This window comes from Pseudopodoces humilis, chromosome 7 (genome assembly GCF_049639895.1).
Source record: "Pseudopodoces humilis isolate 2021_Gansu_Grassland_sample_001 chromosome 7, ASM4963989v1, whole genome shotgun sequence".
In the NCBI taxonomy this organism is placed as follows: Eukaryota; Metazoa; Chordata; class Aves; order Passeriformes; family Paridae; genus Pseudopodoces; species Pseudopodoces humilis.
In genome coordinates, this window is record NC_142206.1 from 40,371,439 (window position 1) to 40,385,520 (window position 14,082).

Sequence of the window (14,082 nt, forward strand, 5' to 3'; positions counted from 1 at the left end):
TATAGCAGAAGTAAGCAGTCCCTTTATGCTGCCTTCACAGATGAATTTTTCCCTCAGTGAAAACTTTGGAAAGAACATACTCTAGGAATGGTACAGCATTGGAGGTTAAGGCATTTAACTGCTCCTTTGATACACAACAAAATTAATCGCCACAGCATGTTGTTTAGCCTTTCAATACATTAAATGAGCCTTGTAAGTATGGATCAATAGCTGAAGCCTGAAATTAGATTCTCAGGCTTATATTTGGATAATAATTGACGTATGGGCATGAGCCCCACTGACTGCAGTCATTGCAGCAGTGAGGGAGGACAGAAACTTACCTGGAACAGTCTGGATTTATCTGTAGTAATTCAGTGTACTGGAGACATTTTCTTACACATTGTAGTACTTAGTGCTTACTTGGGTTGATTTTTGACAGTTATCATTTGCATTAAAAATTAAAAGTGGAAATTGTTTGAGATTTAGTTTCTTCAGTAGAATTCCAGGAACTGATATCAAATACATTCTTTAGTGGATTAAGACTTAAATTAGGGAGAAAGTACACAAGTAGCCTGTGGTAATACATGTAACTTCTTCCTAAAAGACAGTGATCAAAAGGTTTTATCAACTCTGGTAACTGTTCTGCTTTCAAAATCCAAAATCCTGGTGGAATTTCAGCCAGGTAACGTATTTACCTTTCCCTCCTTTCCCTGCTTTGCCTCCTCAAAACTTTGTACCGTAAGACCTACTGCTGCCTTTTGTACTAGAAAGAGCTTTTTTTTTTTTTTTTAATGTGGGAAGGGTTTTCTTGGTGTATAGTCAAGGATGACAATTGCTAAATGTTGTGGTGAAACTGGCCTGGGCTTCTGCCTGTGTCTCACCGTACTGAGTCCACTGATGATCCTTGCGTGGCCTGGCTGCAGGTTTGGCTGTTCCCAGGATCTGACTAGCATACTTCCTGAGACTCTTTGTCTCTTCTGCACACAGAGACAAGAGCTTGTGGCTTAGCTGCTGTGGAACTAGCACTGTCCCTGCTAAATGCTCACATGGCTTGAAGGTGATGCTGAGGGCAACCTGGCTTGCATGTCACCTCTCCAAATATAGCAGGTAGTTTAAACAACAGAAAGGAGCAGCAATGAAAGCGACGAAAACAGCACTGAAAAATATAGGCCCATAAGACTCTAGCAGTGTTGACACCTCTTTCCTTTTTATGTTCCTTCTTGAGAGCGCTTGATCTCCTTGGCTCCTGCTTGTAAGTAAGCATATTCAACTCACTATATGGATGCTCCAGAAAGATTAATGATCTCTTTAACTGGCAATTGTTCTCCCCCTCAAGTGGCATGTACTGTATATCACCAGGCACCTGTCAAGCTGTGGTAGGATCTTTCTTCTGCTGTGCTGCTCTGTGTGCAGGCCCTTCCATGCTCTCTGTTAGCCCAGTTCCTTTGTCTGGGTATGAGTGTCAAGAGACTGTGCAACTTTTAAACAGTTTTTTTTACCCATGTGCTACAAGTTATATTAAGATCTGTATGCAGAAAGGAGGACTGGATTAGATAAAACCCTGATTGCTTTTTCTTGCAGGCAAACAACGCTAGCTGTCTATCTCATGTCTCTGGTGGGAATGATAGTCTATACTTTCACTCTGAGCCTGGGACACCTCTGGGTGGTCTTTGTGACTGCTGGATTGCTGGGGTAAGTTAATGTGCAGTCTGCTTTCCTCAGCATGTGAACTGCTAGAGGATGAGCAGGGAGGCAGAACTCCTGCTGTGGGAGGGACTGGGGAGAGCCATAGCATCTGAGTGGCTCCTGCGTGTTTAAGGGCAAAATTATCTGCCCTTCCCATCTCTCAATTGTATGTGTTTCATTAGAATCAGGGACATTATTGTGACTCTGCTCAGCTGCAACCACCTTAATTGTTCCGGGTGATTAAGTGGAAACTTTTGGAAAGCAAGTGGTACCCACAGCCCTATAGATGATCGGTGGACAAGGGTGAAGAGCATGTGGGCTGGAATGGCTCTTTGACTGTGCTGGAGGGTCATGCCCCTTTGAGTTACGGTCTATACTGTACCTCTTCAGTCTTCCTTCTGGCAGTTGCTGAGTCTTCTGTGCTTCATTACAGGTTTTTCATGACAGGATACCTTCCCCTGGGCTTTGAGTTTGCTGCAGAGTTGACATACCCAGAATCAGAAGGAACATCATCAGGGCTCCTCAATGTCTCAGCACAGGTAGGGATGCTGTTTTCCCTTTGCTTGCCTCTTTTTAGGCAAAGAGATTAAATTGTAGTTCCAAGCCTTGAGCCCTATTTCTTGTCCATTATTGGTGTAATGTACTGCAGACCTAAGCACTCTGGGACCTGACTTTTTGAATCATGTTCCTCATGGCATCTCTATAGTGGCAGTTATTCTGTTTCTGTTTAAGAAAATACTTCTTGGTGCCAGTCATCCTTGCCTTTTCCAACATAGCTCTTAACAGTCCTGGCTCATCTCCAGTGAGAGATGAGATTCCAGCTGTTGGGGTCATCTGGCATTCCATTAGCTGCAAGGAGGTGCCTCTGGATGTGTTTATAACCAAACTTTACCCTCACTAGGCCTACTGTTTGACTGGCTTGTATGCTCTGATACTTTGGTAAAGATTGGAAAGAATTTGGGCTGCTTTATAATTACAGTACAGCTTGACATTTCCTTTGCTTGTTTGTAGATTTTTGGTATTGCCTTCACCATTGGCCAAGGGCAAATCATGGATCACTTTGGGACAATGGCAGGAAACCTCTTGCTTTGTTCTGTCCTGTTCCTGGGGACCGTTATGACAGGTAATTAAAATTTTCGGTGTTCTTCTGGTCTGACTTTGCCTTGGGCTTGGCATATTAATTCAAAGCTTTTTTGTGCAGTGCCTGTAGGAAAGGGCAGAACCCACACAGCAGTCCCATAGCAATGCTGTTCCTCTTTAAACATCTGGTCTGCGTTACAAACAAGAGGCAAGGCTTTTTATCCTGGCTCTGGCTGGGGTCTCAAAGTTGTACCTTCTACATGCTGCAATAGAGAATCTCTATCCTGCCTGTTTCAGAAGTGTTCTCAGCCTTGTCCAGGAGAGTGGTTTCTTTTTGTCATTGTAATATGTTTCTGTCTCTTCTGGGGCTTCTGCTGCACCTTTAAGTGCTGGGAGAATTGACTTGGGCACTGCATGGTGACTTGACTGCCTTCACATCTCTCTTCCTCCCTCTGTTCCAGTTTTCATTAAGGCTGATCTCCGAAGACAACAGGCTAATTTGGAACATGAACAGACAGTGAGTAAACCCCCCTTCAGTCCCTGCCGTGCTCAACACCCAACTTCTCTCCTTTCCAGGAAAGACAGTGGCTTGTGGGGAAGCTTGTTGTTGGCATTTTCAAACTGGATGTAATCTTGGCTCTGCCAGCTGCTGGGGCCTCTGTTTGCTCAGTATTATTGTCATGCAGAATCTGTAGGCTCTGGTCCTCTGGGGTTCTGCAGGGCTTCACACATCTTTTTACCGGCTAGGGCCAGATGTAGGGCAGTGCTGTGCTTGCTTCTCTCCCTTGACATTGTGTTGAGGCCTTCACTGCTTTGCTCTTTTTCAGAGCTGAGTAACTATTATTCTGGGCCTCTAGGATGGCAGGTTATTCCTCTTACTCCTTGCCATCAGCTGCCAAGTGAGTTTCAGTCTATGTTACTGGAGGAAACTAAGGTGACAAAGCCTAAGTGAGGGCTTGAGCAACCTGGCTACTCACACTTTGCATAATGCAGCCAACAAGGCTGCTAATTCATACTTGCACACCAAAGCCTGGTGTGTGATGTCCCTGTGGCATACTGTGCAATAAATGCAGCTGTTTGCACATGGGAGAAGGCCTGTGTGAACCAATTGCAGTGGATGGTCAGAAGCTTTCCCTGCAGGGAAAGGGAGGGACTGGTTGCTTGAGGCTATTTCCCATATTGCTCTAGGCTCCTCTTCTAGGATGTTAGCAGAGAGATCCACTCACTGTTCAGGCACCCATCAGCAACCATGACTAGAAAAGTGTGAAATCTCAGATCTCTGCTGTCTTGAGCTCTATTCAGAAGACAGTGCTGCCCTCCTCCAGTGCTGGTGGTACTGTGAATTAAATTCATAACATGTATGTGGAAGGCCCAAGAAAGGTCCTTTGGCAGTGAAGGTGATGCCTTTTACTAGACTTTACCTTTGTCAGACATTTCTCTCATCAGATGAATTGTACAATTTTGTGTAAGCCATTTTTAGTATAAATCTTCTTCAGTCTAAATACTGTTTTAAGAGCTTGCTGCTGCATGGGGAAGAGCATTGCAACCAGAGCAAAGGTGGTGCTAAAAGTCTCCAGAACTGAAAGTAGTAAGAACCAGAGGGGTGTATGCCACAGAACAAATCTCAGTCAAAAATTTCACTGAGGATTCCCCCTGAGGAAGTCTTGTTGCACACCCCACCACACCCCCAGATGTGTCCTCCACATGGCTGACCTCAGCTGAGTATTCTAAAGCTTAACAACCAACTGCAGGTGCTCGACTGACTGATGGTAGGCTGAATCTAGTGTTCTGCACTAAGATGGGTGCCTCGGCCCTGGGATCAGCCAGCTGGGATCGGGCATTGTGTGCTGCCTTTGTGTAGAGCTCTGACAAAGTCAGGTACTGGAGCTTTTCTATGTGGCACAGCTGCCTTACACATGCTTGGGTGATTTTACTGGTTTCTTCTATTGCCTGTTTCCCTTTCTTATTTTGCTGTGCTTTCATTTCTTTTCCTACTTGCCTCCATATTTTCTGGGATGGTGACTTGTGATTGTCATTACAGAGACTTCAAGGCAGCAATCAGATCATGGATTATGGGACTGTAGCTTTTAACTCTAACCCCATCAATTCCCACTCCTGCTCACTAGCTTAAACCCACCATGGTAGGATAATTGTACTAATCTACTTTGAACACTCAGAGGGTGGCACAGGCACCAAGCCAATGGCATTTCTGGGGTGACTGCAGTGGCTGTAGATAATCAAGAATCTTTCTGGTCTTCTCAGATGCTCAGCTGAGAGGAAAGACAAGACAGCCTCCAAGAACAGAGTGGTGATCCCCAAGACTCATGTCAGACAGAGATGTAGGGATTTAGCTAGGTGCAGCAAAGCAAAGCCTGGTGCTGGAGCAGATGGAGAACTGAACTGTCAGTCATTTTTTAAGGGGAGGAGGTGCAGACATTTGGAGCCATGTTCTCTGACATTATTTTTACAGTCCAGATTCTTGGCTGGAGGTGATACCAGGAACCCTTTAAAGAATTTGCTTTGATCACAGCCAGGGTGCATGGCCAACTTCAAGAAGGAAATTTAAAAACACGTAGCTGGAACAGTCAATGGGTTGGTGCCTTGTGGTATAAGAATGCCTGGAAATTGTAAAGCTCTGTGTTTGTTGATCTGTGAATCTCAGTGGTACTTTGCATTTTCTCAGCTATTGCTTGAGGTGGTATGGTGTGCTTTACTACTCACTGTCCTCTGCTTCACACTGGCAGGCTGGTCTACTAGGCTATTCATGCTACCCTTTGCTTTTCAAGGTGTGATAGATTGTGTGTATCATTTAGTGCCACAGCCAACAGGACTAACGGGCAAAAGCAGAGTGAGTTGAGTGGAAAAACCAGCCTTAAACCTGCTAAGATTAGGGCATGTTCTACAGGGACCATGAAGCTGCTATGCTTTGATGGAAGTTTGAGAAAGAGTCCCATGGGCAGGGGAAGGAGTGATGGTAAATGGAGTTATATCCAGCTGGCATCAGGTCACCAGTGGTGTGCCCCAAGGCTCAGTACTGGGGACAGTCCTGTTTAATGTCTCTGTCGATGAGCTGCATGAGGGGATCAAGTCCACCCTTAGCCAGTTTGCAGACCAAACACCAAGTTGGAGGAGTATTGTTGGAGGGTTGGAAGGCTCTGTAGAGGGACCTGGATAAGTTGGATTCATGGACTGAGGTAATTTTATGAGGCTTAACAAGGTTGACTGCTGGGTCCTGCAGCTGGGTCACAACAACCCCAGGCAGTGCTACAGGCTTGGAGAAGAGCAGCTGGAAAGTTGCCCATTGGAAAAAGACCTGGGGATACTGGTCAGCAGCCACTGAACATGAGCCAGCATGTGCCCAGGTAGCCAAGAGGGCCAGTGGCACCCTGACTTATGTCAGAAATAGTGTGTCCAGCAGGACTAGGGAAGGGATTGTCCACCTTGTACTTGTTGAGGCTGCACCTTGAGTTTTGTGTCCAGTTTTTGGGCCACTCACTACAAGAAGAATTTTGAAATGCTGGGGCATATCCAGAGGAGGGCAGTGGAGCTGGTGAGGGGTCTGGAGCACAAGTCCTGTGAGGAGCACCTGAAGGAGCTGGGGTTGTTTAGCCTGGAGAAAAGGAGGTTCAAGGGAGACCTTTTTGCTATCTACAGTGACCGGAAAGCAGGTCATAGTGAGCTGGGGGTCAGTCTCCTCTCCCAGGTAACAGGTGATAGGACAAGAGGAAACAACCTCGAGTTGCACCATGGGAGATTTAGTTTGGGTGTTGGGAAAATTTCTTCACCAAAAAGGTTGTCAAGCATTGGAACAGGCTGCTTAGGGAAATGTTAGAGTCACCATCCCTGAAGGTATTTATCAGACATGTAGATTCAGTTTTTAGGGACATGGTTTAGTGGTGGACTTGGCACTGCTGGGTAAATGGTTGGACTTGATCTTAAGGGTCTTTTCCAGCCTAAACAATTCTGTGGTTATTGCAAGGAGAAGACTCAGAGTCAGTTGTGAGTTTCCAGAGCATGGAGAGCTGTGGAGTTGTGTAGATCTCACTTTCAATTGAAGCACTGTACCACTGGCTGTGTAGCAGTTTGTCTTCTATTGGTTCCCTCATCTGCTATGGTTATAATTAAAGAAATGTTGCAGTTAGTAGATTAAATTAGCATAATGGCATTGTGTGCACCTTGTCCTCTATTAATTAAGCTGTAGTGTGGTCCCAACAATCCTCCCCACTTTGGTCTGTCTCAGTTTCCAGAGCTCCAGCTGGGTTAGCTTTTTTATCTCAGGACATTTAGATCAAATGCCTGTTTTATGTAATAATGAGGCTCTTTTTGTGCTGCCTTTGTTGTAAATGCATCTGAAGCCATTCCAGTGTTGTGTCTTAAGATTTCATAGTAGTGTCAGTTGATTCAGCACATACATTATACTCATGAATATACTGTGTACTGCTTGTGCTCATATGCTTGTGATTTTCAGCATCCATGCAAACCTTTTTGTATTGTTTCTTTGCATTAAGAAAAAGCATCTTTGCTGATCTTCCATAGTTTTTTTAGGACAACCATCCACCCTCAGTTTCTTACTGGATTCTGTTGGAAGCTGCTCCATGCTTAGCCTCAAGAGAAATACTACCAATAAAAAAATGCTGGAATTTTGTGTAGTAGACACAATGTATACCCATTCTCTGCTTCCCAAACTTCCTTACTCCATTTCTGTGTTTACTGTGTGGCAAGCAGCCTTCTCCTTCTGAAGAAGGCTTTTTTTATGTCCCAAAGCCATAGGCAGGCCATATTTATGCCCTTTTCCAGTACTGTGACTCAAAGCTGTGAGAGCAGCCTTCCTTTCCCAAGGTGGTGGAGCCCTGCACACTGTATGATCTAAATCTGCTCCTGTAGCTCCACAGCAGATGACTGGTGCTGAGATCCCAGAGGTGCTTGGAGGGCCTGTTATGAGTTGCTTGAGTGCTTCCATGGTGCATTCTGGTGGAGTTTCAGAAGTCTAAATGCAGATTTCCTCTTATTTCTACCTTTGGCATTACTTCATGCACTCCCCTACCCTTCCTGCTTGTTGATGATCCCTCTTTGCACTTCCTGGCTTTTGCTTCCAGACATCTCTTTGAAGCTTTCCTTATCTCACTCCTCTGCTTTGGGATACTGCTGCTGACTTCTGTAAAACCTTTTCACCTACAGATTGTGTAAGAACCTACTCAAAATGAGACTGTTTCATATCTCTTGCTTCCATGCTTCCTGGATTTCTCTTGAACTGCACTGGGGATGCGAACCTCTTTCCTGTGCACCCCTGATTTCTGCGTCAGATGTCAGTCTTGCCCTACAGTGAGTAAACTCAGAGCACAGACTGCAGGGAACTCCACATTCACCATTAAAAGTCTGTATGCTGTCTTCTGAATTGGTGACAGCTGGGCTGTCTCATTGTAACCAGAATCAGAACTTGAGAGGTATCAGAAATCCACTAGGGGAAGAAGTCTCAAGTTTAATCCTGACACACCCCAGAAAAGTTCAGAAACTGAGCTTGTCAAACTCCACTCAGGAAAGCTGAACTGGAATTGCAACAGTTTGACTGTTCCATGAAGCTGAGGGTAAGGGTGGTAATTGGGCAGTAGTCTCCATTTTTCTTTGCTTTTCCTCTGGGAAAAGCTCCCTCCATCTTAAAGTTTCAAGAAATTAGGCTAGTTCCTCTACAGGATTTATGGAGAAAAAACTTTTGTATGTTTGCCTCTTATTTCTTATGTCTCCTTAAGATATGAGTAGTGAACTTTGAAGAAGGCATTGGTCTGTGGTATTATCTCAACCATAAATCCAAGGTGGGCTAGGGGAAGAAGCAGAACAGGGGGTGTCAGCACTTCAGTGAGCAATGGGGGTGGGGATGGAAAGACTTGAAGATGAGCAAGGTAAGCAATGTGTCTGGGAGTTGGAGAGGCTTCAGACATGCTGGAGTAAGAACACAGGGGAACTAGTGGTTGTGCTGAGCCTCCTGGGGGTGTGAAGAAAGCAAGTTCTCTCTGGCATTTGCACAGACACTGTGCTGCTTCATGGCATGAAGGAATTCCCAGCACCTTCCCTTGCCCAGGGAACTGGCCCTGCAACTTTATACTTTGAGGCTGAGCTTGTGTCACAGTGAAATGTTGTTGGTGAGCTGGCTGTGGGTCTGATACCTTCGGTGGTATCAGCCCCACAGAGCTAGTAATGGTCTGAGGACTACAGCAAGTAGCCTAAACAGTCAGACGTTGCACTGCCCTACTGCCCCAGTGCCCCTTGCTTGGGCAAAGTGGCTACAGAAGGAAGAGGGAACCAGCAGCACTCTCTGAGGATGGTGATTCTTATAGGGGATTTCTACACTAGCAGGGAGCTGTGAACTACCCAGGCTCTGGCCAGCTGATGTCTCTGAAGCCTGGGTCTGGCCAGCCAGGATTCTAACCATATTGTTTTTCTCTGACTTGCAGAAAGTGTTGCCAGAAGCCTACGCTAATCCCATAGTCCTTGAGGAATCACAGCTGTGAAATGAAGGGGTGGCAAAGCTGAGAGATACAGCCTCCCTCATTCCCATCTTTTCTACCTGCATCATCCTTCTGTCACATGCACCCCATGGGAAGGGGGCAGCCTCAGGACAGGAGCCCTGTGAACTGCTTGTGGAGAGTGTGAATGAGCAAAACAAGAGGGGGGGTTGTTTTCATGAGTTTTTGTTGCATCTTGCTGTTTTGGTGTTTGGGAGGAAAAGTTGGGGAAATTTGCTGTGTCCCCCCAGTCCCACCATGTATCCTTGGAGAGAGGATGTGCTGAAAAAAGCCATGGTACCAGGCTAACCCTGAGCATGACGGTGGCACCTTGCACGTAGCAGTTAAGTGAAAGGCAGCCACACCTACTTTGTGAGCAGCCCTGGAAGAGCTGGCTCTAGGGAATTAGAGCAATCTAGGGATTGCTCTGCTCTGTTTCCCATGATGCTCTATGTTGCATAGGTAGTAGTAGAGGCTTCAGTACATTTACAGCAAGTGCAAAGCAGGGCACCAGCTGCTGCCAGCTCTTCTTTTACTATTTGGCTTTTCTAGATGAAGCACTCTTAATCTGGATAAACTTCTGCTCAGAATTCACTGGGGTTGCCCTGATGTTCATACATATTAGGAGCAATTAAGAGATTGCCAATATGCCTCCTTCTAGCTTGAGGCAAGGACTAGTTCTGCAATCTAAATCTAGCTTATCACTACATTAGCACAAAAATGAGTCAAACCAGTTTCCCTGTGCTGAGGACTTTGTCTTCCTCCTTAACAAGAAAGTGCCTTTTACATGTTTTAACATTACATACAAACTTTTTGTGAACTGTTATACTGAGAAAACCAGCCAAGGCTGTGTTGCTCTTCACAGCCAAGAGAGGGGTATGATGGAAATCCAGCTTTGCTCCAGTGTGGAAGCTTCCCACTTCATAATAGAGAACAGGAAAAGGTACCCACTTGCCAGCATTTGTGTCTTATAGACACTGCCCATCTATATGCTGTTTATTTTCTAAACGCAACTGTAGATCCTTTTATCACTTCTCCATCCTTTCCAACATCCCTCCCCTGATGGAGACATCAAGTGTCCTTATACACCTTAAATCATTCAATTACTTATGTTTCATTTGAGGCAGGGTACAAAAGCTGTACTGAGGTGGAATGGTTAAAAATACTCCTCTCTGGCAAACTATTTTTTGACAAAATATTTTTTTTTGGTGAAATTTTAATCTTTTTTTTTTTGATACATTATATTTTGATACAGACTGTCTTGAGTTCATGCAGTTCTTAAACAACATTCTCAGGCACATGGTGTGATTCTTAAGGGTCCTGTGCAGGGCCAGGAGTTGGACTGTGGTCCTGATAAATTCCTTCTAATTCAGCATATTCTATAACTGAAGTCCTATCTTTGATAGTTTGGGATTGTGGATGAGGGTTTAAAATGATTTTCAAGAGAAATGTCAATGTAAAATATTAATGTATTTAATATTTTAACTATTTAATAAAATAATTTTAAAAATATTATTGTAATTAATTTTGAATTAATCAAATTAACTATGAATTTAATATGACAATAATTAATTTACTTAATTTTAAATAATTTAATGATTTAATTACTTTATTAATATTAACATTAATATACAACTGTACAATGAAACCTGATACATTCATATTAAATGGTTGAAAAGGATCTATATGTGGCTCATTTAATAGCCTGAAATGTTCTGCAGAATGGAAAAAGCATCTTTCTGCCCAGTGCTACTGCTGTGTTCTTTTCCTCCCTTTGTTTCCTCTTTCTTCTGCATGTGAATTGTCTTCCCAGCTAGTTCCTGCTGGCTTTTTTCTGCATTCTGTGTGCTGCCCACTTATGTTTTGGGCATTATTTTCTCTAGGTCTAAGGCACTTGTTCCTATTTTCTCCATCTTCAGTATTTATAACTTACTAGACAGGAAGCTCCATCCTCGCTCACAGATGCATAGTTCGAGTTTGCTGTCACCAGCATGCTGCAGAAGAGTGTCAACAGCCCTCTTCACGTGTGTTATGTGAGCAGTCAGGCCTGGAACTTTGTGGCAAGGAGCTGGGGAAAGGTAGGTTTGATGTAAAGAGAGATGATGTATTCTGCAACATACAGTGGAAAGTGCTGTTGGCTCTGATCTTCAACCCACTGCTGTGTAGCAGAGAGACAAACATAGCCCACTGCAGTTTTTTGTCATTTATTAGAAACGGTCCCTGGGAAACACACACATGCAAATTACACAGCAGTGCTAGGGGTAGCACCTGTTCTCTCTTTCTGGTCCAAAGTGTTCAACAAATCCTGGACAGTTCTGTCCAGTACACTGTAAAAGTACAGTGGGAGAGCAATCCTTAGTGTTCTGGGCATGCCAGAGACTTTGCCTGCTACCCAGGGAGTCAGTCACCAACTGCCTTGCATAATCTTTGACACAAACTTCTCTGGGTCTTTGACATCAGTCAGTTGAAACGTTGCCTGGACAAGACAAAAACAACTTGATAATGACAGTGATTGACAGTCCAACATTGACCCACCAGTGGGATTGTTGTCCTGGAGTTCAGCTGAGCTCTTGTGGAAGTCTGGCAGTGAAGGTAGCAGATGACACCAACCTACAAAGTGCCCTCAACTTCAGTTTTTCTTCTTGTTTTGTGATAGCGCTTCTACTTCCAGGTACTGCAGCCCAATCAACATCCCCATAATAGAGAAACCTGTGATAGAGATACAGGATGAGTGGTGTAGAAAATGCTGGACAAGAGATGAGACATCCCCTCAGCCCATAGCTGCATGGGGAGTTTTTCCGGGGTGTCATAGCTCCAAGGAGACTATGCATAGGGAGGAAGCAGAGCTCTACTTACTTGCTACCATAAGGGGTGCCATAACTCCAATTGTCAAGGCTGCAGTATGGTATATGAAGACCTCAGAGAGGAAGTGAGCAAGGGCCAAAAAGAAGGTAAAGAGTGTGATGTGATAGAGGCTGTTGAAGAGCAGAAAAAAAGCAGGTTATTGTATCATACTATGGGCATGAATATGGCTGAGTGGAAAAAAAGGCAAACCTGCATGCTGCTTCATCTGCTCTCACTGGCAGCACAGAGAGGACTTTGCCCCTTTCCTAGTGAGGTGCAAAATCCCTATGGGCAACAGCTGAGGGGAGAATGGGGCAGCATGTTCAATGGTGCATTGAAAGTCACAGGCATTATCTGGCCTGAAGGAAGGTGAAGAGGGGAGAACATAAGTAGGGCACCAGTGAAATATGTGCACATGCAAAAAGAAGGTGAGAACTGTATTAGCAGAGAACTAGGGTGACAGGAGTTGGCTGACTTTAGGCTGCATCACCCAATGTCTTCCTACCTGTGCTCTGCTACCCTCTATGGGTACAGCTGTTGAAAAGGGAGCAGGTTCAAAAGATGCAAGATTTTTGCAAAAAAAAGAGGCAAAATTCCTCAAAGAAACAACTGATTCTTGGTAACTGCCTGAAAACATACTGTTTAGTCCCTGCACCTCCCTACCTCAGATAAGCGTAGGCAATCCATGCCAGGATACTGCACATACTGCCAGGTAAACAGTGACTTCTGCTATGGTGAAGCAGTAACAAAAGCGTTTTAGCAACCTCCAGTAAAGGCTTTGTCTAGCACAGACCTCAAGTCAGCTTGCTTGGAACCCCTCTCAGAAACACTTCTGTTAGCACAGGGAGAAATGGTGCGTCTCCCGCTCAGCACCAAGCTGCCCCTCAGACCTTGTTGTCGGCAGCAGGTAAGAGTGTAGGAAAGAAAGCAACCAGTTAAGACCACTGGGCACCTAAAACTGTCCCAGTCTTTAGCTAAGCTGTCATAGTAAAAGAAGTATTGAGCATCAGTCATAGTCATACCACAGCATTAGCAATTGCTTAATTAACAAAGAGGCAACACTAATCAGAAAACTTTCCAAGCTGGAGCTCAGAAATTGGTGACAGTAAGAGGTTCTCAGATCTGCCGGTTTCTGACTGAGCTAAGAACACAAACGCACAAGCCGTCCCCACAGAGGAGGAACAGGGCAGCAGCTATCAAACAAATCCCACATTGCTATTTGAGCTTCTTCAGGGGAATGCTGTCAACACTATAGAAAGTTCAGGAATAGCTTTTGATTCCCCACCTCCTCTGTGCCGCCCCCTACGCTCAGGCTGTGTCTAGCAAACAAACCAATGGATTTCTCGGGTGTTGCTTTACATACGTCCTGTTACGGATGTCGATTGCGCAGAGGCAGCGGATCACTGATGACAACAGGGTCCAGACGCCGAAGGTCCGAGCCTGGAGCCCATTCACTGCGTAAAGAAGGAGCGAGCACATGGAGGTCACGCACGGCTCTGCCTGCCACCTCAAGTCCCGCCGCGGAGGCGCACGCCGCGGCAGTAGGCAGCTCCCGGGCCCCAGAGGTAGGAGCCCGAGGAGAGCCCAAGGCTCACGGCTGGAAGGGGACCTCCAGGCGCCAGGGCGACCGGCGCGGCCCTTACCGAGGCCGGGGCTGGCGGTGTACAGCTTCTCTGAGAGGAAGCCGTGATCGCGGAAGCTCTGCAGGGTATTCCCGGCGGCGATGACCGACACCATCACCAGCCAGCTGCGCAGCACGTTCAGGAACCGGCTCATCCTCCCGGCTCGAACGGCGCCCGCCAGGCCCAGGTTGAGTCCCCCTCCCGTTACCGGCGGCGCTCCCGCGGCGGCACCGGAGCCCCGCCCGCGCCACCGCCCAGCGCTCCGATTGGCCGCTGCGCGCCGCTCCATGCGCGCGCCACGTGACGTAACATCTCCTCCCGCCAATCGGATCCCTCGCCGCGCGGGAGGCGGCCCCACTCCCGTCCCCGCC

The 14,082-nt window shown here is 45.9% G+C and overlaps 3 protein-coding genes across 3 annotated transcripts in view; 2 read left to right on the forward strand and 1 right to left on the reverse strand.

The window, feature by feature from the left end:
• Positions 1–10,677, forward strand: part of FLVCR2 (FLVCR choline and putative heme transporter 2) — a 33,540-nt gene extending 22,863 nt beyond the window's left edge. The window contains exons 6-10 of the mRNA XM_014249735.2: positions 1,561–1,671; positions 2,099–2,204; positions 2,677–2,788; positions 3,207–3,262; positions 9,195–10,677. Of these exons, the coding sequence (XP_014105210.2) occupies positions 1,561–1,671; positions 2,099–2,204; positions 2,677–2,788; positions 3,207–3,262; positions 9,195–9,251 (442 nt within the window). The 3' untranslated portion in view covers positions 9,252–10,677. The remainder of the gene's footprint in view (positions 1–1,560; positions 1,672–2,098; positions 2,205–2,676; positions 2,789–3,206; positions 3,263–9,194) is intronic.
• Positions 10,678–11,433: 756 nt separating this feature from the next.
• On the reverse strand, positions 11,434–13,956 carry ERG28 (ergosterol biosynthesis 28 homolog). Its single transcript, XM_005520251.3, has 4 exons — positions 13,733–13,956; positions 13,453–13,543; positions 12,102–12,220; positions 11,434–11,954 (listed from the first exon to the last, which is right to left on the reverse strand). Exons 1-4 carry the CDS (start codon positions 13,863–13,865, stop codon positions 11,875–11,877), a joined length of 423 nt encoding a protein of 140 aa, XP_005520308.1. The 5' UTR covers positions 13,866–13,956; the 3' UTR covers positions 11,434–11,874.
• The window catches only part of TTLL5 (tubulin tyrosine ligase like 5), a 126,287-nt gene continuing 125,760 nt past the window's right edge, over positions 13,556–14,082 (forward strand). Inside the window, exon 1 of the mRNA XM_014249818.2 lies at positions 13,556–13,654. The gene's annotated coding sequence lies outside the window, so the exon portion shown is untranslated. The remainder of the gene's footprint in view (positions 13,655–14,082) is intronic.

Excerpts from the sequence above, each read along its gene's own strand:
- ERG28 (XM_005520251.3), bottom strand. The coding sequence starts at position 13,865 with ATGAGCCGGTTCCTGAACGTGCTGCGCAGCTGGCTGGTGATGGTGTCG. Across the intron at positions 13,544-13,732 it reads CACCGCCAGCCCCGGCCTCG|TGAATGGGCTCCAGGCTCGG; the intron begins GTAAGGGCCGCG and ends TTCTTTACGCAG. Across the intron at positions 11,955-12,101 it reads GGCACCCCTTATGGTAGCAA|GTTTCTCTATTATGGGGATG; the intron begins GTAAGTAGAGCT and ends TCTCTATCACAG.